The sequence below is a fragment of the Branchiostoma lanceolatum genome, chromosome 4, assembly GCF_035083965.1.
Source record: "Branchiostoma lanceolatum isolate klBraLanc5 chromosome 4, klBraLanc5.hap2, whole genome shotgun sequence".
Classification (NCBI taxonomy): Eukaryota; Metazoa; Chordata; class Leptocardii; order Amphioxiformes; family Branchiostomatidae; genus Branchiostoma; species Branchiostoma lanceolatum.
The window spans coordinates 16974721-16996477 of record NC_089725.1 but is presented as its reverse complement, the minus strand read 5'-3'; the positions used below and the strand labels follow the sequence as shown (position 1 = coordinate 16996477).

The following is a 21757-nucleotide window of genomic DNA, read 5'->3' as shown; positions in this document are numbered from 1 at the left end:
AGGGATGCATGGAGGTAACAGACAGATTCTTGTAGTTCACATGGATTTTTTTCCTCGGGGTAAAAAAAGCTCGAGGCACCCAAGACGGTCTCACCTGATGACTAACGGAAGCTGAGTCTCGGCGTTAAGAGTCATGCGCTTCTGTGGCAGCAGACAAATCTGGAGGACTACTGTAGCAATTAATTACAGGCCTCACCTTATCACATTCTAGACAAAACGGGGAGGGGGTGTAATTTTACACAGCAGTGTGGGATTGGTTTTTGTTTTGTGACGGCGCATTCTTTTTCATGAAAGAAAGGCGAATAATAAAATCGACGACACAAGAGCGTACGGATTGTCACTAGTGCACTGCAGATTGTTGCATACTCCACATAAATGTTTGTCATCGTCGGTGGTGTTATTGGCTATACCATATCATACGTTTGGTATGTCTTCGAATTCTGCCTCTGTTTCCTCAAACACTTTCAGTCGAGCTTTAGGCGTTGTACGAATTACATTGGGACAAGGTCACAACAAATATGTTATTACTTATTTCTTCAGAATCACTGTATTACATTCGACTGCTGCAGGCCTCCGGCATAAATTCAAACACTTGTAGATTCTGTTCCATTTCAGTGATTTTAATGGCCAATCCCCCCAGACCATTTACAATCCAGTGTTTAGGTACATCGGGACAGGTCATATCGGGAATACATGCTGCATTTGCTAAGTGATGTTCATAAGTTATACTTTACTTTCCCTTTTCAAGAAATTTCTGATTTATAAGCCTGAATACCAAGAAAGGTGCAATGCTTTTGCCACCATCGGTTACACATCGCCCAATACTTCCCCTATCTTTTACTGCCATCTCTTTACCGTAGTCCGTGATATAGAATTATAGAGTGTCACGGTTGTGCGCTGTAGATGCCCTGATAGCGGACAGCTCCTAGTGCAGCGGACGTACGATTTATCGGCGACTCGGGCCAATAAAGCCTGCAATATAACCCTAATCCCCAGTTCCTGTTCTTAGGCGCTTTCTCCAATTGGACATTTCATTTTTGCTGTAACGCACATCTATAACATGGCGACAGTAGACATGGGTTAACTGCCGGAGACATATTGTATACAGCGGTTGTCTGGTCGGAATAACTGCGCTTTTTATCAATCTGGCCCGCCTGGCTGACCCTTAGCACTTCCCGCTTCAGCGAGATCAGGCTCACTTCGGATATGCTTTGTTACCCACTCAATAATATTTGATTATACTCCTATTATGAAGATATCACAGACAATATAGCGACATTAGAGCTGTAGGGGCGCGCAGTTATTGGGTCGGTAAGCCGATACCGTGTCTATCTCTCTCGGGAGCCCAGCCAACGCACCATTTAGGATGGCTGTGGAACGACCGAGTATGAAAAACGTCGCTAGTTGTGAAGATAACCATTGGCCTTGATGCTGACACGATATAGTAGATGTGCTGTTTGGACGAACCGTGGTATCTCAGCCATTTCCAGGGCTGGTGTTAGAGAGGGGGTGGCTCGTAAAACTGCCAACTGACCCCACAGCGCAGTAGACTGCTACCGTACGTGGAGCTGCACCTGGCGGGCTGTCCCGGCCTACTTTCCTAGCAGGAAACATTCCTTCCTGACTGGGTCATAGCTCACATAGCGACCATGTTGCAGGCCTGTGCATTTCCCATGTGAGTTCAGTGTCCTGTGTTATGTGAGGGTTTCTTTACGACAGGGCGTGCCGCCAGCCTTGCCGCTGCCTTGTTACCGGTCGTTCTGGGGACTGTCGACAAGGGCAGGTGCTCGGGCGACCGCGCCGTACCAACCAGGAAATGGTATTTTCCTCGCGTCGCTCCCGCAAGCCTACGGTTACAATTCCGACAGGTTTGCCCGGTCTGGACGCGGAAGCCGCGAGTCTGAGGGAAACCTTAGAACGTAAAAATGTGCCCCGTCGCTGCTGGAGCATCCCAGGAATGCTGACACCATACAAGGTCGGCTGTACGCCAGGGATTGAGTGATACTGGAAAAACGTTCAAGGGTGTTCTCCTGATTATTTCCGCTTCCGCTCTCCGACAGTAACTCTCTGCGATCATATAATGAAGCGATTAATGCGCCCTATAGTTAGGTCCCAACGCTGCAACCCACTTAATGCATGGTGTTGTCATTGTGAATACACCCATCCATACTATACAGAATTCATTATGGAACCACACAAAAGACTTCTGTCGAAAACATCGCTTCAAAGTCAATGAACCGGTCTTTCGGATGCTGCAAAGTTTTTGTTGTGCTTATATATCTTCAATTTTGAGATATCTTTGTCATCTATATGCCTCAAGGCTTTTCGGCAAATCCACCAGTTCTGAGACCACTTAACTATACAGTCGTTTCCCTGAAGATGGAACTCATAAAACAGTATCATGCCGGCGGTGTGTAGGCACTTTGAAACGGTTGCGGCACTACATACAGCAGTTTGTATGTCTACTTTTAGACACTTTGAATCACCACAGAAGATTGTAACAACATTTGTGTACGGATAGCATGGTGCTGTGGAAGTATGGGGGTCGACAATCTTTGCATATTACTCACAGACCTGCGTGCATATTCATACAAAGGGCGAGGAAACTTATCACTAGCCACATTTAATCATCGGGCTTGTGTGGGGGCTGACGATCTGCCTTAGTTGCCATGCCAACGGACCTAATCGCTGATTACAGGGTGCTGCGGGTATTTCTGACTCCCACAACCCGTCCTGGCGTCCGAACAGTCACGAACCAAGAAGGCGCGAGAATAAATGATGACACTAAAGACCATTTTCTGCTTATCAGAAGTACCTTCATTTTCGCGGCCTTTCTTCCTAGTCAAGTCAAGTCAAAGTTTATTGCACAACGATTGTAACAGGTACAATGTAAGGCAAAGATAAAATACTACTGGCTACTTATATCAAACTACTAAAAGCTACAGGAAGGTTCTATGCTATACAATGGTTAGGTTCTAGGCTGTACAATGCTCCATTTCAAACTATAAGAAAGCACCTAGTTGATGTAAGATTTCAAAGACACCATCCAGACCTTTTTTCTTCAAAATGACATCTGTATGTGGCACGTGATTATTATATTTTCCCCACACGGAATGTGCCGTTTACATGTACACAAGACCCATAGAACCACAGGTGGTTATGATCACGCTAGGAACGGGTTTCCCTCAATAGAAACATCGCTTTTATCATATGTAAGATACAGATGCTTTTATTTCGCACCCGTCAATCATATGTATGTTTTATAACACCCTAAAGTGCGCATGTCTGTCTTATTGTGATTGTTATTTAAAGTAAGAATGTAGACTTTATCAAATCGCTTTTCTTGCCAAAGCAAAACTAACTGCACATGCATACCTCTTAGTCTTTGCTTCATGTATGATTATACATAGATTGTGTAGTTTCATCAAGGATTACTGGAGGTGGTATGATTGCTTTATTTCATCTTGGCGACTCATCCACATTTCTACGATTCCGTTGGAAATTGAATCGCTTGGTGGGTTCCGTAGGCCCTGTTTACGAGACAACCCGTTAGAGAGACTTCAGAATGTCTTTCATGTCTTCAAAGTGATTAAACCTTCAACAAATCGAACTATCCAGAAAAGATCATGTCATCACTATATTTACCACCCACCATTGTTTTAGCTGCATGTTTACAGTAAACATTCCGGTAGATGTTTACGATGTGTTTGTTATGTTTAGTGCAGATGTTTATGGTGTGTTTGTTGTGTTTACTGCAGGTTTCGCGGACCCGCTGAGTGTGATGCAGCAGTGCACGTGCGCAGACAAGCTGAAGTCTGGCATCCCGCTGTGGAGGCCAGGTGAGGCCGCCCCTCGCTTACCAGGTGTGTGCTCGTGCGCATGCGTCATTGACCAAGAAAGACGGCTATGTTGAAAATGTGAAGGACTTTGAATAATGCAAATCATCTTTTCATTCCAGTAACTTCTGTATTTGTGTTTTCTTTTCTTTACGATGTGAGAACTACAAAATGAGAATTTTTCCAATTTGTCTGAGTATTTTCAAAATGGCCGTTTGTTGTTCGGACGCCTAGTGTGCATGTTACATTGTTCTAGGGTAGGTTTGAATGCCTTTCTTGTAGTAAATGAAATAACCGCCCAAGGCTACACATAGACGATCAGAAAGGAACTTTCATCTACTGATTCTCACTGTCACATTCCTGTTACCTTTTTACGTTACGTTCATAGTTTTCACAAATGTACCCAGTAGTATCGTTTTAAAGTGATACAAGTTGTATCTCCACACAGCAAAGTAATTACTTAATGTTTAATTGTATAGATTGTGGCGCCGATTACTGATTTAGCCCTGTTTAGCCGATGTTAGCCGACCCTGTTACAGGGACGCCTGGTGCCCTGTCGTCTGCCTGCGCGAGCGTGAACATAACAACTTCCCAGTACCATTAGTACGTGTTTGTTGAGAACCTTCACGCACACGCGCGCATTTTAAGGTGGAAGGGAAAACTGTGAATTGTCCTTGCGGCGCTCGACGAGAGGAGTTGTCAGTCTGAATCTTTTGACTGACTTGCTTAAAAGTTGTAGTAGTTACCTTATCACGATAACTGCCCTCATTTCCTACTGAAAAAGCGCCATATCATGACGCGAATGCCTCCAATAGAATTGCTGCTATTAGTTTTACTTAGACAAACGCTGTAAGCCAGCCCATCTGTTTCATCTCGCTCTTGTTACGGCCAGACACCCACTCACCCCGCAAAAGTGAGTTGTTGTTTCAGAGCTGAGACTTTCTGATGGGTGTTTTGCTGTCGGGGGATGAGTTGAAATCGAATTTCTGGCCATTAAAAATTTGGAAATTTCCTGGACTTCTGACCCCGGGGCAGCGACCAGACTCCACGAGATACGACTTAATGTGATTCGACCAGACCGGGGGAGATCAAATGATGTAGAAGGGTCAAAATAAAAAGTTGAGAGCTTTCAGCATAATCGTGTTTCCATCGACCCCCTCTAGTCTTAGCATATGTCGCTCAATGGGAGAGGTTGTGACCCCGGGGGTGGGGCACCCTGAGGAGGACCTTGCTTTGGGAGAGGGAAAGGCCACGACCTGGCGTCTCTAATTCAACAGGTCACCAGAGAGTTTCTTGCCGATTAAGCACATGTATCGCCACAATTTGCAGGGTGTAACCGAATTAGTCCTTTTTTCCCGCCATCGCTCCCGAACTTTGCGTGACCCCATGGCGGGAACGCGTCGCTACCACTTCCAACCTTTAATCTACGCGGTGGGACACAGACGCACAAACCACGTTCCAGTAAACTTTACATCGATCTTTCTTTTCTACATGGCAAACAGAAAAGACCGCAACGTATTTAAACACGGGAAACCGAAGACTCGTCTAGCCAGGATTACGAAAGTTGATATTTCAACCTTGACCGTAGACCTTGGCCATAACCTAGGCACTGCTGTCGTGCATCATTTAAAATTGTTTTACTACATAGACATTTCAAGGCGACACATTGTCTAACCTAGATACACATATCCGCCATGAAATACTGTAATTGCTGAGTGAATGAATATGTTCACCCCTCGCTGATGGTATCGTCCATTACTGGAGGGGTGCTGGGATACGTGAAGACGCGTATCCCAGGAGCCTCTGCAGTTCGAACTTGCAATTTCAACAAGACAGCCTGTCATTTCCTTTTCGGTACTGGCGCATAGCTAACTGTCAAACAATATGATGAAGATGACATTATAGCTCCCGTTTGCTATGAGATCCTTTCTTTCGATCTCTCTATTAACAGTTTAATAGACACACTTGCAAGCAGACAGCCACAGGTGGGAACAGCATCGTGTCACGAGTTCTCCCTTTCTCCCCCGCGTCAGACTTTAACAAAGAGGATAGAAATGAAGGCGCTGTGTGTGTAGGCAGGGGAGAACGGTTACGGTACAGGACTATTAGAGGATAATTGCACAGATTTCGGGCAAATCGGCAATTCAGAAAATAGCGCGAGGCAGGAGCCGCAGTGATTATCGGTACTGATGGCGAGTCGGCTGGAAGGATCGGAAAATAATCACAGATTGTGCTCAGGCAACAACTCCCAATATCCGAGTACATGGCCGGTCTGGATCACTTCGTTATCCTATTACCGTTTACGACTGTATCACCAGAATATCAAAGTTTGAAGGATTCTAAAGTTTTTCATTCTTATATTTCATTTCCTGACAACGGAGAATGGGGATTCGGATAATAGCAGGTCATAAACTAACACCACCGTTCACTCTTCTTCACTGCTCACTTGCCTCTAGTATCGCGCGGGGAAAACGCTCCCCTTTTCGGCATAGAATGATAGGAGACAAATTTAGCTGGAAACTTTCGGCAGGATTTCTCTTTATTCCCCCTCCATCTTCAAAGGGTAATCTTTCTTCTATCATGAGTGGAGTTATTCCGCCGAACATCTCTTATCAAGTTTGCTTGAAACCGGAAATATGCACCTGAGTGCCCCTGTGCGGATTGTTTTCCGCCTCTGCCTCCTCGCCCAGCCGTATCCAGGCCATCAATATGGCCATTTCTATATAACGTTCTTATCTCTTCACTCCAAAGGAGGGAAGAGGATTCTTTTAAAAAGGCCCTTTGGCCAGTTGTCCGATACCTTCCACGCCGAGAAGCGGGGGTGAAAGCTTGCACGGCGCGCTATCTTAAATTTTGCATTAGCCAGTCCGAAATAAGCTGCGATCGATCGTGCGATCCCATCGCTTCCTCCAACCGTGATCAAAAGGTCGTGCGGGCGGGGAGGCGAGGCTGGCTGGTCCGCCGGCTCTGTGCCGCGGGAGTTTAATGCGATTTGTACACGGCGGCTCTGTGGGTCGGAAGTCAGCGATGTTCCGAGCTTATGACTTCCCTGGCGGCGGCGCGCAGCGTTCCTTTGGAACTCCCCTGCTGGGTTAGAGCAATTAAATATTGACGAGACACGAGATGTGCCCTGAGACAGGATTGTCACTGGGAGCGTTTATCTCGGCGTGTTGTGTGCGCACGGTGGTTTGTTGAGTGAAGATAGCCGATGTTTGGATCAGGGGCGGATTCCGCTGGCTGGCCCTGTCTCCTCAGGTGCACCCGTCCCTCCCCTCACACGTCAATCAGCCCAGCATCCCCGCAAACTTACAGTAATGGAATGGGTACTTTGGTAGATCCTGCCTACCATTTCTTGCAGCAGAGATAAAGCGCTTGCGGATGATCGGCGGTAAAGTTCGCATCTGACCATTACCTAAAGCCTCTATATGTTACAGGTCCCCACTCACTCAACTTCCCGCCGGGTTGGCAGGAGTTGGGAAAGAGCTGTCAGTAACAGATGTCGAAACAAATCAGGCCCCACAGACAGACAGCATGCAGCTACCTGCCCTGCCGACATCTTTACCGGCCGACAAACTCATGTCCTCTTCACAGCCGCTTCTCCCCTCGCGTCTCGATCCATCATACCAGGCACTTTTCCCAGAAAAAGTGGCTCCTGCGCTTGCTTGGTTGTGTCAGTGGTCGACTTTTTAGAGCACTCGACGTTTTCTCTCTAGGAGAAAGAACAGGTGGCAGCGCCGCAGGTGTCATTTCCTCGCGTTTAACGGCGCTCCGTCCTCGTCAGCACATCCTCAATCCCCAGGAGGCCAAGAAAACGCAACGAACAGGAGGGGAAAAGTTCTATCCGCCGCTCCGTTAATTGTGAACAAGTCCCTGGTCGCCACTTCCAGGCGTGTGATTGTCTTGATAACGACAATTTCAATGACAGTTACGCCGCTTGAAATCATCGGTGTCACTCACCGGGACTAGATGATGTATATCCTGCCGTCGGCACAAATTTACAGTGAAACTTCCGAGCAGTTGCTACCTGTGGGTGTGCTTAAGAACTAATGGGACCACTGATTGAGCAAAGCGGTGTTCACAGAAATGCCTGCTGATACCGCCAACTCGGCATTAGACAAAACTGGGACACAAATCACATCTCACATTACCTGGAAAGTTACCAAACTTAAGTGAAAATCAGCTTCGGCATTCCGCACTTGATGTAATCTTGTTGTTTCAATTACTTATAACCTTCTCACGGCTGTGCCATGTGGTGACACGTTTGGCAACAGGGTTGTCCAATACACGCTGATCGGTGTCGCGTCTTATGAACCTGATAGCTATGGGCCGAGCTTCTTCAAAGTTGTAAATATTTGGTTGAAAAGGAAGAGATGTGGTGAAGCGCACGTTCTCATTTGTTACCTTCTGCCAGACTGTCATTTGTCGTGTGACAATATATTTCGAATTCTCCCAAGCTTGTAGCAATTTACCATGACTCGTACAGAATATAGTGTGAACACAAGCTCTCGCGTTCAATGCAGTAGAAAACCTTCTTAAAAGAAATCGAGATCAATTTCGCCGCTTGGGAAGATTTTGTCGGATCGGAAATTGGGACCAGAGAGATCGCCTTTGTGGGCAGGCGGTGCCATACATCACCCAGACTGAACTGTCCATGGCGTTTCACATGAGGAGACCCTATCGACTCTCCAATGATGTTTTGACTAGGACGGTCCGTTAGATAGCTGCCGACTTCAATACTCTGAAGTGGATTATTTATGAGCAGAATGCGTTGTCTCTATCTTCTTGATGGCACTTGAAACGGAGTGCGTCCGAAGATATCACTGGGCCGGAAGCGAAGAGCGTCAAGGGAAGCGGCTCAGATGAGCCGAGGGGGCAGTTCCCTGGCTCTGAAAATAGAACAGACAGAAGAAAGTCATGAATATTTGTACGTTGTTTTAATTCCCTCCTTCGACCCGTGGATTGCTGAAGAAGGGACCTGTAGTGGCGACGTGCCGGTGTGTGCGTGCGGCGTCCAGAGCGCCAGAGCAGGGCGTGATTCCAGCCTTACGCGGTGCCTCTTCATCCTGGGCTCCCCAGTAGTAGCAGCTCTTGACGGCAGCAGGACTCAGACGATCGATGTGCTCCATTAGTGTGTGGACAAAAAGTGCATGTGTTGTCTAATGTAGTCGATTGGTCCGGTCAATCGCACTTAAAGACTACTGGCGGGAAGTTGGACGACGCGTCCCTTCACCGATCGGGAAGGTCGGGGAGATGGCTCCGGAAATAATCTATCCTGGTGGCGGGGACAATGTCCACCCTTATCTGTTGTCTACAAACATCTAAAGGTTGAAAACCTGTTTGAAAGGCCAATAGATCTCTTACCACAGTGTAACTTCTGAATATTTCAGAAAAGCTGATGCAGTTTCTGACATACATTCGGACATGTATGGATTGAACCGTGCCATACCGTTTGCTTCATTGTTATCGTGTTTTAAGTTTACTTGCGATATTTTGCTTGCTTGTTTCCTTAACGTTGATATAACTCTCCCTCTGATCTAGTAAAATGACACTATCATACACTAGCTGCACACCATATGTCAATGACCGGAAAGATACGGGGCCGTTTTTCTGAACATAGACCCAGTGTCCAGTCAGCCTGCACTGTTTCCTATACCATGTTGTCAAAGCAACAATGTTATCAGAAGTTTCGTAGTGTATACAAGATTTTCTGTGTGGCATCTTGCTGTTTTGTACATAACAGGCGTTATGCTGTTGAGGATCCGTAAACACATCGATGACTGTGGAGGTAGAATACATCCGAGACATCGACCGACAGAACTTCAGTGTCCGCCGTGTTTTAGCGATTCTAAAGTTGTTTTACAGGTTGTTACGCAATACAGATGCAGATACCAAGGCCATGCTGTGTCTCGTGTGTAGCACGCTGCTAAATCCGAAAATGCCTTTTGCCTAGGAATAATTGTCTGCGGGACTAGCCTCTACAGCTCCGTTAGTTTATCTAAGCAGTAAAAGGCAAAGGTTGAGCCGCACAGAACGTGTCGTGTGTCCAATTAAAACTTGCCCGACATCTCGGTCGGCGTCAGCCGTGATTAGAGTTCATGTCCTCTCTTCAACTTGATCCCATTTGAGCGATTGCGGCGGATTGGTGAGGTCTTACACCGCGGCTAACACACTCAAGGAATCGTATTTACGGCTTAGGCCGGGGGTGAGCTGGCCAGCTCCCCGTGCAGCCGTAGCCGAAGCTTCTGGTCATCGGTCATCGCCGGGAGGCCCTACGAGGTTGAAGACATCCCCTACATGGCATCACTTGACAACTTAATTGAATGTTTCGCCGCCACCCAACCCTCAACTGTCTTGAAAGAAGCGCACGTATTAGACTGATATCATACATAGAGTGAGCGCACAAGTCAGGCGCTATGTTACACCACAGTGGAGAGTTTTAATACATGGATATCAATGAGTTCCCTCACTAGACTTTGATGGGAAGGTGAGCTATAACGCCGAGATCTACAAAGTTTTGTCCTGGGCAAAAACTTCCATCATTCAACAGTCTTCGGTTATAGCGGATAGGATAAACTAAAGAAATAATGATAACGTTCAGAAAGAAACGAGAGACCCCTGTGTCGTCACTCTTCACAGGAGTATTTCCCGTTTTATGTCCTTCTTGGAAGTCCAGCGACTTGATCCCGGGGCTAATTATAGTTTATCGAGATAACTCACGGAGGAGAGTTGGACAGGCCCGGGGGAATGACCTCTGTGCTGTTGACACGACAGGCCAGGAAGGCGGGAACGTTCGGTCCTTAGATCTTCCATCCTTTGAGGAAATCACGAGACGGAAAGTAGAGCGTATCGAAGTGCTGTGAATAGAAATTAGATTACTCATTGCCGAGGACACCAGTTGGAACAAGACAGAAACTACATGAAAGTTAATGTGGAGATGGCGTTGAACTGTTTCAACTTCTAAAGAGCTTTGCTTTCTTCATCTGCATCCGCCCAATATGTCTTTGCGTAGGGGAAACTAGTAAAGCCCTTTGTACGTTTTGAATTGAAGACAATGATATGGGAAAGATAATCAATTTAAAGACTTGGCGAAGACAAATAACGTCGGCTCAGACGCCTTGTTCAGTGATCCATGGAACTTGTTTAATCAAATGTAATTACATCTAGCTCGATGCGTAGTTTTGTCGACATGACTTCCCCCGGAGGGTACCAATAGGCGAAGTTTACATCAGCCGCTCCCGTTAGCCTTGCTTTTGTCGCGAAGTTTACGATCGCTGTTCATTGAGAGGGGGTGCGTCAAAGTTAACCCAAGGTCCTCCCGGGAGAAAAAGGTTCCTGTTCTCTACCCAGGGAACATCAATGCCCGGCGGACAAACTCGTCATTAAGTGCGCAAAGGTGGCGACTGAAATGGAGGAAACAGTGTCCCGTGGGTGTTAAGTTTAGTTGCACTTGGAGAAGAGACCTTCTCCCCTATGGTTAGCTACACGCCCCCGGTTCTTAATTGCTCACTTGACGACGAGCGTTACCAGCTGTGGGGTATGATCCTCCTCTCAGCGTGCCAGTCCTTGGAGGGCCGTGTGTGAGGGCCGACTCGTGCCGAGACCATTAACTCCTCGACCCGGAAGATTTCAAGGCTGTTTTGTAGTCAGCGGGGAAGATGTCGGCAGGTCGAGCCGGGGGACGGCCACCCGGGCTGCGGTCACGACCAAGCGGCGGGGGGCGGCTCACACCTGCGCGTTCACATCCCCGGGGACGCTTCCGATGAGGTAGCCTCCTCCCGACCCGTAGCCTTGCCAGGTAGAAACAAGTCCCTGGATGGGACGAAATCAAACAAGGCTAGATCCCGAGGTAGGGTTAATTGAGTACCGTCGGTTCGGTTAAATCCCCGGGAAAGCTCGCACTTTCCAGGTATACCGGCGAGACAAAACACCTACATTCCTCCGTCTGGTCTAATGGGATTCGTGCTGTTCCCACATTACAGGCAGCGCATCCTAATCGCGAAGGCTCACAAGGCCTTCTACATGTTTACGATGGTTACATGAACGAGGGAGCGGCAACCTTGCGGAGACTCCTCACTATTCTAAAAACTGAAGTTAATCGGTGTCAAGGCAAACAGCAAATTAACTACTGCAACTGACACTTACAAATGACAGAGACCAGTGAGGCGGTCTTAATGGGGACGGAAACAACAACTCAACTTGTGTATAACTTAGCCAAAATGTCCGCATGGCCCACAGGGGACGGGAGACTAACTTAAGTTAGTTGTACAGGTTGTCGTGGGTTTGTTTTTCTGGACTTATTACTGAGTTGGATTTTGTACATATTGGTGAGTGTGACGCTTCTTGGCGAGTCTTGGCTATTCCCGTTGTTAGCTGGGAGCCCTGGATCCACGGAGTAATGCTAACCAGACAGACATACAGGTGCAGGTGCGCAACTGGTGGTGCGGCACGGTATAACCCCGGGGGAGGCGCGGGGTAATGTCAGAACGGGCCCAACTCTGAAGGAAAAGTTGACATAACCCGTCTATGGCTGACAGACTAACGTCAGGACCTTTGAATCGTTAATAACACACAGGGACAAGTTGATGACCTGTTAGCGGACCGGTAGGGGGAGGCTGTGGAGAGAAACAGGAGGGTAACTCCCGCGCCGCGGAGACACCTCTTTAATCAGACAACTGGCAAGAATGTCTTAAACGTTCCGCCCTACACAGAGTTCAATGTCAGCGGTGGCCTTCTACTTATCGATGTTTGGCCGGCGCACAGATTCGCTTACTCCCGCAATAATCCCGGGTCACACAGGACACGGGGCTGAAGATTCCTTTTTAATTACCCTGTCTATGTACTGTAAGTGTGTAGCGCTGCTACCCTGTTTTGGACCGCTCGTGTTGATAAAACCAGCGGCTTGGCAACAGCCAGACGGAACTCGATACATGCAGGACATCCGTTTCCAATAGACGGGATCCTTGCACGCAGTTTGTACGGTCGTGTCGCATGGCGTCTCGCACGGGTTTTAGCGCCTCTTCCATCAGCTTCACTTTCCCACGAACACGATCAGATAACTATCAAAAAACACTTATTGTATCATGGACCGTTCGTCTTATCGAGACTTTCCCTGGAGATCTCCCGCGAGATGTTTGTACTCATGTAAATCACTGATGCCAGCTCATCGCGCCGTACCCTGCAGTCCCCACAACCATGTCTGAACAAGGTGACAGCACAACTTTCTCTTTTAATGTTTTCAAGTGGAGTTTCTGTTCATGAATAGAATTACAGGAGACGTGAATTAGATTGAAGCAATATTCTTGTGCCTTCTGACCTCTATGGCAAGGAAGTGATTACCTAATTACAACACTGATAAGTACTAATTCTAGACCAGGGCAACCTTCCAATTTTCTTGTTATATCGTGTTTAGAAAACCTTGAGGATTAAGTCCACGGATCCATGTTGTCGGTATTTGTCCGTAGAAGCTAACCATAGGTTGAAGTTTTACCCGCTGCAAAAGATATATTCGGTGTTGCCATGAACACGGGGTCAGACGGCAGCTATTCTGGAACACTTTTCAGTCTCTGTAGTGCCTTTTAATTTGCTCGGTGTAGTCAGTCGTGATTGAAGAGGAGTTGGTTCGCCCGGACCCTTAATTCGATCGGCATGCTCCGCATGTCGGGCACAACTTCAATAATGTAAGATCTAATACCCATATTTAAAGTAACAATCTCCTCTTACTCGCCGCAACGTGCAAGCAATTAGCGGCGGGCACGGGGCAAGTCCCGGTGCAGCCTTGCGCGTGGCCTGTGGCCGTTTGATGTGTGCACCGACCGGTCAAGGTTACGCCACGGCCCGGAGGCCAGGAGAAATACGCCTCCCGGTCAAAACCGGTCAAACCTCTCCTTCCCACCGCCGCATCCTATCACAAGCTACTTGTTTCTATTTTCTGCCTTGTCAGATCAAATGTTAACAAGGTACGTATCAACCTCGGCAGAGTGGTCGGGCTTCGTGCTTCGCCTGGCCGCACTCCAAAATGAGCTGGACGTGTCCGCGGGAAGCCAGCCGTGCGCCTGCTGGGAACTGAAATAGACTTCTTCCCATCACGTCTGAGCTACTACGCGCCAATTGTAACTTACACGAGCGAGTGACATATCAGCAAAGACAGACTGGCGTGCGTGGGTGGCGCTAAAATAAGTTGATTGTTGGAAAAAGGCAAATTGTTCCATGTTGTATTGAACTGGAAACCTTGCTGTTAATAGGCTGCATGCAACTTGTACATGCTTGATTTGATGATCGATGTTGCTACACTCAATCCATCTGCTGTCTCGCTTAGTGAAAGTCATTCCCGCTCACTTTATGGCCATATGGACAAATCAAACAATGCAAATGTATTGTTAACGTATGTTCTATGGCAGTCGGTATCCAATGAATTGTATGAACATGTCACATCGTACCCACCTGAAGCTGTCGTCCGATTTTTCCCTATGTCTGTATGTGCACTGACACGATCTGCAGTGACACAGACATTATCGTTAGGGGGCGTGGTTCCCCAGCCTCTCCTTGTAACTGATGCTGTAAGAATGAAACACATGCGCGACCATCACATTCTACTCTATGCAAGTTGTTGTCAGACTCAACCATGTTTAAAAGTGACACATTCCAGCCTTGATCTAGAAGGTGAACCCATGGTCCCGGTCATGACTCCCATTCGATGATTAATGGTCGAGTCAAGTAAGAGTTGAGCCGCGCAGCCCTCCTGATGTGAAGGCAACTTAAGAAGTTAAATGAATTCTTGCTTCAGGAAGCTGCTGTTGCCCACCCATAAGACCACACACACAACATGCGCCACAGATTTGTTTCGCTAGGACGAAGACTAGATGAAAGATAAGTTTCGTGCATCGTTTCTAGAGTGAATATCTTATTAAAGTCGAAAGGAAATCGCAGACCAAAGTTAGCTCAACTCGTCTGAAGCAGACTACACATGACTGGCATTATTCAGGGCCCCACACTCCCACCATGGCGAGCGGTGCTCCCCACTCGGACAAAGTCAAAGCACGGGTCACATGGCGTGTGGGAGGGGGGTGTACGTGGGTGGCAGGGCGGAAGGAATCTTTTGTCTGACCAAATGACCGTAAAGGACCAACTCAGAAAAACACCTGAACTTGATTATACTTCGGCCCGCCAAACGTTTTTTGTCGTGTGATGTCTCAATTCACTATTTTGAGCGCGGGAAATTTGAATCTCAGCAACTCTCTCTATGCCTCTTCTTACCCTTTATTTTGTTTCAAGCTTCCCCATTTTCTTAGCTCATCTTGCTTTGCATGTTCCTGTTGGCAAACTGTTCCTCACCGTTGCCTGTTTTTTACTCCTTTTTTGTATTTTGATTCCTCTGGCATCTCATGGAAATCAAGACATCTCGCCTCTTACACAGATTTTAGCGTCTTTTTTGTAAGCGATTGTTATGATTATTGACACACTTGACACACGGCCATGGAGGAGGGGGGGCAGCCACACCGGTGTATAATGGTCTATATGGAATACCCACGGGACTAACGCGTGTGCCTAATTACACCAACCAGGTCCTTGTCCTGCGGCTCCTTCCCTCCCCTCCCCTCCATCAAGCCTCAGATCAATGCGTGTATTGAACGAATCCGCCCGTTGATCCCTAGCCGATTGCTCGTCCCTGCCCGGCTTCCCCTGCTGATGCCGCCTTATTGATTCCCAATAACTTACCCTTACTATAGCCCGGACAGCCAGAGAAGGCTGATCAAATGCATATTGGAGAGTGGATCTCTCATCTTGTTCCATTCATGCGCAATCTGTGCAAGTTTGGGGCGCCAAGCCGGGCCCGCGTGTATCCTCTCCGTCCTTGGTGCTGAAACATAGTGATTACATCGGACTATACGTGACACCTCGTACATGGGAAGTAGTTCAATCTGCTTCTTTTAAAAATGTGCTGCTTCAAGCTGATCCCATGCACTTCTGTGTACAGGCATGAGATGCTTAAGGCTTTCGGGTGTGCTCTTTTGACCCAGTAGTACAGTGAGCGGGAGCAATAAAAGATTGTACGGCTCGAGGGAGTGTCACCATACCGAGCGGTGTGTCGCGGTGGGAGCGGGTCTCCGTCCCTCATGTGCCCGCCTGCTCTGGTTATTTCCCTCGGGGTAGGGTTGACATTTTGGCCCTAGCATTTTGAAGGATTGGAAGTGAACGTCTATTTCCGCCGATTTCCCCCCTGGGGAGAGTTAGGTACTGTTGGAGGATAGACCCTGACATCTACACTTATTACAAGACGCCAAGGAGTTGTTGGCAAGGTAGCACACTGCCATCAAACCTTACACGTACACCGGTAAAGACGTGTGCTGATTTTGTTGTATAAGTCATTCGACCCAAGGAATGGACTGAAATAAAGAAGAGGGCGATAACAAAAGGCTAACGTCAAGGCTGCGGGTGACCTTTATGTCTCATTTGCAGAAATTTGTAGCAAATGTGACGAGCACAAAATGAGTCATGGCCTCCTGACACTGTGACTTCCGCTGGCTCACGGCGATCCCATAGCGCGCACAAACTATTGTATAAGGGAACAGGTCTATGGGAATTCCTTGAGCTCTTGCATGGCCAATTTATGTCGGTCAACAACGCGCCGTTGATTCGCAGCGTAATGGAAGGCTAATCATCGGGGGACGCGATCCCAGGGTTGATCTCGGCTTGGCATTTTCGGCTGCGTTTGTCTCTGGCGAGTCGAGTGATACATGCCCGTTAGGCTTCCGAATTAACCGGCGAGCTGGGGGACATCCGAGTCATCAGATACCGATGTCTATTAGAACCTTTCCCCTGCCCTGCGCCGGTACGCGCAGAGATCTCAATAAGTGGAGGTAATAAAATCAGCGAGAGCGCCAAGTGAGGAAGGAGGCCGAAATACGTGCGTCAAAAAGTCACGTCAGGTGGCTGAATAGGGCGTGAAGCTCGCGGCGCAGAGCCGGATTGTGTGGACGGCAGCACTCGACCTGTTCGCGCCTCACGGGCGGATACGTCACGGCAGAAAAGGAGACTATTGCTCACACTGTAATAAACTAAGAAATATTGATATCACTATAGGCGTGGTGGTCGCACCAAATGCAGACAGTCTACTTCAGCTTTACCAATAGCGTAGGTGCACTGAAGGAGAATCTATTAAAGGTGACCTTCTCGCGAATTTGGGTTTCAGTATTATTACAAACCCGGGAGACTGCTCCTTAGAAGAGCACAATATTGCTGGCGAGTTTTTGTCGATGTAGCCAGCGATACCCGGCGGCTTCAAGGCCAGGCAGGCTGTTGGCCGATGGACAAAGATCCCAAACCAGCGATAGACGAATGGTCCGGCCACCTCACTAACAATATGTCAACCGGACGGAAGCGATATCGGGCGTAATCAGCCAGAAAATATGTCAGCGTCGATGTCCGAATCAATGAGAAAATTCCATGCACAGGAGAATGAAAGAGAGAGATTGCGGATTGGAGATCGCATTGAATAAGACAAGCGGCCCTTGCCCCCAGCCCGGGCCGTGCTTTACACCGCGGACGATTAAAACCGATAATAAAGTCTGATAACACGGAAAACAGTTATCGATTCGGCCATAAATAAGTGGAAGTGAGGCATATGACAGCCGCTGATGAGTGGCGGACGCCGTCCATCGGTACGGGAGGAGTCCAGATCTACATCAGATGCGCGCCAAATAACGGGGTGCTGTAAAACTCAGACTTTTACTTTGATGATGGCAATTTGGCCTATTTTCTGTATGGGAGCATAGGAAATTTCGATGCTTATAAAACAACCAATATAAGGGAAATTACGAGGTGTGTTCTGTACAGGAATATCATTAACTCTGTTGGACAACATTTTAGGGCCTAATTCTCCCTTGTAAAACACGAGCCATAGTTAGAACCGGAGCAAATATGAAGCAGTGAGGGGAAAATTGAAAACCGACAGGTGATCACGCTCCCTCGTTTTTTCTATTTGTGGAAAGACTTTTTCCCGTTGACCTGACTGTTTTCTGCGCATACGGAGTGGTCATTTCCTGGGATCAAGCCCAGAGTTGAGGTAATCCCTCCCGGACACAGATAGCAGCACTTCTGACTCCAAATTACCCTTCAGACCGCTGTCTCCTCTTTGTTATTGAATTCGATTCGCGGGAAATGTGGTGTTGTAAAGAGGAAGCCCACATGATCGATACTCGGGAAGGGGAAAAGGGTATTGTCACCGGTTTGTAGCAAACTTTGTCCTGCCAATTTCGCGGCTTGTTTCGCCTGGGGCTGAATCGCGGCAAGTCGGGGATCATAAGGTCCGAGGGGCGATCGATCGGGCTAAGCCAGCAACTCTCCGGCAGAAATTCAATTTGACTCGCGAGCCCCTCTTGCGTGCGCTCGGCGGTATTAATGGGCCGACTTCTCTGGTCAGGCAATCTCCCCAATAGCGTGGAAGTGGAGTCATTTCCTAACCCTTCATCTTTAATCAGACACACGGCCCGAGGCTTGGCACGTACGGGACGGACGCATTCGCGATGAAGGGCTTAAGTGGACGGAGGGAATGCAGGACTGGCACGAGGAGGCTGCGGCGAGAGATGGTAGCATACCAATGGACCCACACATTGTCACTCGTGCACACTACCCGGCAACTCCGGCATTCCGTGGCAATTTGGAGACCACACGGCACATCTAAACACGCAATCTTCTCTAACGAGTGAACTCTTAAGTCTGGGAAAATCTTCCCCTTGACCCGGACCAGCCATGTTCCCGTGGACGTTGATCCATGCAGGCCTGATTTAGGCTCAACTCGTGATTAGGCAAAGGTCACAGAACCTCAATTTGTCGACAAGAAAGTGGGGATTTGGCGTAGCGGCGCGTTTCACGCTACAGTAACTTGACTGGGTCTGCGGGGGAAGTGTGCGCGATATAAGATAACTGGTTATCAGCGGCCACTTCCGCAACACACAGTTACTGTCCCATTACTGCTGTATCAAACATTTACGCGGCGAAGTTCGAGCGCGAAATTGAGTTACTCGCACGGCGGAGGATCCCTTTATCTAGCCACAATGGAGTGCAGCCACGCCGCCGACCGCGAGCAATTGATGGAAGTATGAAAGTTTCATTACTCAGCAATTTGGAACGGCCTCAATTTTTAATGACCGAAGGGCGTGTTCCCCCCGAACTCCCCGCATGAGTGTGGGGTCGAGCGCGTGCCATTGTTTCCGAGCTGCGCGCGTCCAGCCTGCGGTCACGGCAGCCTTCTGTTGTCGCCTCGCACCATTCGGTTCAAATCAGCCCGGGAGGAGGGTAACAAATAAGTCTGAGGACCGCTGCACCTCCGTCCCCGTGGCTTTGATCCACCCCCAGGTATACAGTTACAACAAATTGCATCGTCTGTCTTGCGCTGCTGTGGATTAGAAGCAGCTGATGCTAGTAAGATACTGAGGCTATCAAGTTCAAACGCGGCGATTCCCGCTCGTCGATGGGCGCGGAAGCTGGTTCTATACGTCTTCATCAGGACATTGATCCCCCCCCCCCCCTTACACACACCAACCTTCTCTCCCCCGTACCAAATATCAGACTTCAATGATGAGCCACTAGTGTCACGTCATCGAGCTGTAATAAGTCCGCTTCCCGACTACCTGTCTGATCTATATTTCATGGACCGGTGAATGACGAGAAGGGGCGGTAATTAGGGTACGTCACACCTCGTCATCACAGACCCAGGCGTGATCCAGCCGCACGGCCAATTGGAAACGTGTGCTGTGGAGGTATCTCGGGTCGCTAAGTGACACATGTGCGCCAAGCCGCCGCGGCATTGTTTTGACTTGTATGTAATGCGCAGGTAGACTCCTATTTGAGGTGGAGTAGTGTTCCCCGCGCAGGCAGACGACTCAGTGCAGCCACCAGTCCTCACCACTCCTCTGTTTAAGACATGTTTGTAGCGGGTTCTCCTGACATGGCACGATACGGTTCTATGTCCTCCGTTGGTATGACGGTGCAGACACAGTGGGGTCCTACGACGCTTCCTTCATCAGCTTTTGCTTTTCCAGAATGGGCCTACAAGTCGGAGAGCAGCCCGGGGAGCAGACAGATCCAGCTCTGGCACTTCATCCTCGAGCTTCTACAGGTAGGCACCGCCACTGGCATTGTCTAGTTCTCCCATAAATTCACATAGCACATAACAACATCAGTACTTACTACTAGTTTTAGCGACAGCTCAAACATTTTTTGTAAATTGTTTTATTTGTCTCACAATACCCCAGCACATTGGAATAATGCTTTACCATCCTCACTTTTTTAGTTCCGTAACTTTTATTTTAGCAGTAGCCTCACCTCTTCTAATGAAAAAAACACCACAGAATACTATTGTACTTTCCACGAGTGCCCAACAATGTATGAAACATGTATTTAGTTTTCCATTGTCTTCTTATTGTTTTATTGTCAGTCACAATTGCTTTTTAAAGGGTGAAATGCTGTAAGAACAGGAAACCAGACTTTACCTTAAACCCGTTACCACATTGACATATGTCATAATCTTCAGCTTGTTTCCGCGAATGTGTGTAGACCAGGGCTAATATTTCCTGTAAGGATACCTGTGTGGTGTCATGTTACCAGCGGCGCTATGATAGCGTCTATTCTGAGAAGGCTTTAGCGATCCAGGAAAGATTATCTGATAACCTGCTCTGATAGTCTGTAACATGTCTACAAATGTGGAGGACTAATTGAGGTGGAGAAGGACCGGGAGGAGGTAGAGCTCCCAGGCAGACGGCGATGAGAACCCAGCAGGGTTAATGATGATTATGGAAGAAATCCACCGTCCTGATGACTGCACATTAATGGGGTATTAACCCTGTCAGGCGGAATATATCCAAATTGACATGCTGAATTTTTCCGGACGAAAATGATGCTTCAGCGTCGTTTTTGTCTTGTCAAAGCACATCATTACCTATGACGCTGTCCTTTATTTCTACACACTGCTCAAATTCTTGACTAGAAGAAAAATTGGCCGTGTTTCCGTGCAAGTTATAATACGAAGTGTATCAAAATTGCATTAAACAAATTGGCCGATAGACAATGATGATGCACACGACAGGTGTGGCCGTTCGTGCGGCAGATGGTATGATGGGGTCGTTAGCATTATCACAACTGTCATTTTCTGGCGTTGTCTTTTTATACCATACTGTCGTCGCTTTGTTGACATAGACGCAATACGTCCGTATCCGGCTGGCCGCTTTAAGGACGTCTCAGGGATAGCTTTGTCTAAGATAGGAAAGCGGGAGGGTGGCATTGTCTGAACGTGACAGTAGGACATGGTGGGTTATAGGACGTGGAAAATACCCGCGTTTGAAGGACACCACAAGCTGACAGGTTGTTATGATCTTGTCGGCCCAAGCCTGAGAGTAATTTCTCCCCACTCACATATCAGCACTAAACTGCTGACCCTGGCTGCACACATGGCCCCATAATAAAGCTAAAAGTACCAACTCCTGGCCAAACAGATTACTTGCAGTTGGTTTTGTTTTAGTAAGGGCAGTAGCGGCAAATTTCTAGCTCCATTAAGAATCGCCGCTTGACCCCAACTTGTCGGATCGGATCCGGAGTGATGCTGTAGGGGACGCAGTGTCAAACACATCGAGTTACAGGAAAGATTAAAGGCATCGTTTCGCCTCGGGAAAATCACTGACATATGTTTTCAACAGGAGAAAATGGCACGTGTCCATGGATATGTGTCTTCTCAAGGAGGCTAAAGCTTTAGACAAATATCTGAAAATTCTGACCATGCGTGTACATACATTTAAGCTTCGCGTATATGACGTGCGAATTACGACAGACCATTGGATAAAAAGAACTCTTGTAAAATGAAAGTTGAGGATGTATTCTTCGGTTTTCCCTTTGAGTACCAGTCGCAGGTCGTCACGGTACAAGTGGAT

The 21757-nt window shown here is 47.9% G+C and overlaps 1 protein-coding gene across 11 annotated transcripts in view; it reads left to right on the top strand.

Moving 5' to 3' along the window:
• The window catches only part of LOC136432961 (ETS translocation variant 3-like), a 57800-nt gene that overhangs the window by 29634 nt on the left and 6409 nt on the right, over positions 1-21757 (top strand). For all 11 annotated transcript variants that reach the window (XM_066424659.1, XM_066424663.1, XM_066424657.1 and 8 more), the window contains 2 exons: positions 3759-3863; positions 19877-19953. In XM_066424659.1, coding sequence (XP_066280756.1) covers positions 3782-3863; positions 19877-19953 — 159 coding nt within the window. In that variant the 5' untranslated portion in view covers positions 3759-3781. The remainder of the gene's footprint in view (positions 1-3758; positions 3864-19876; positions 19954-21757) is intronic.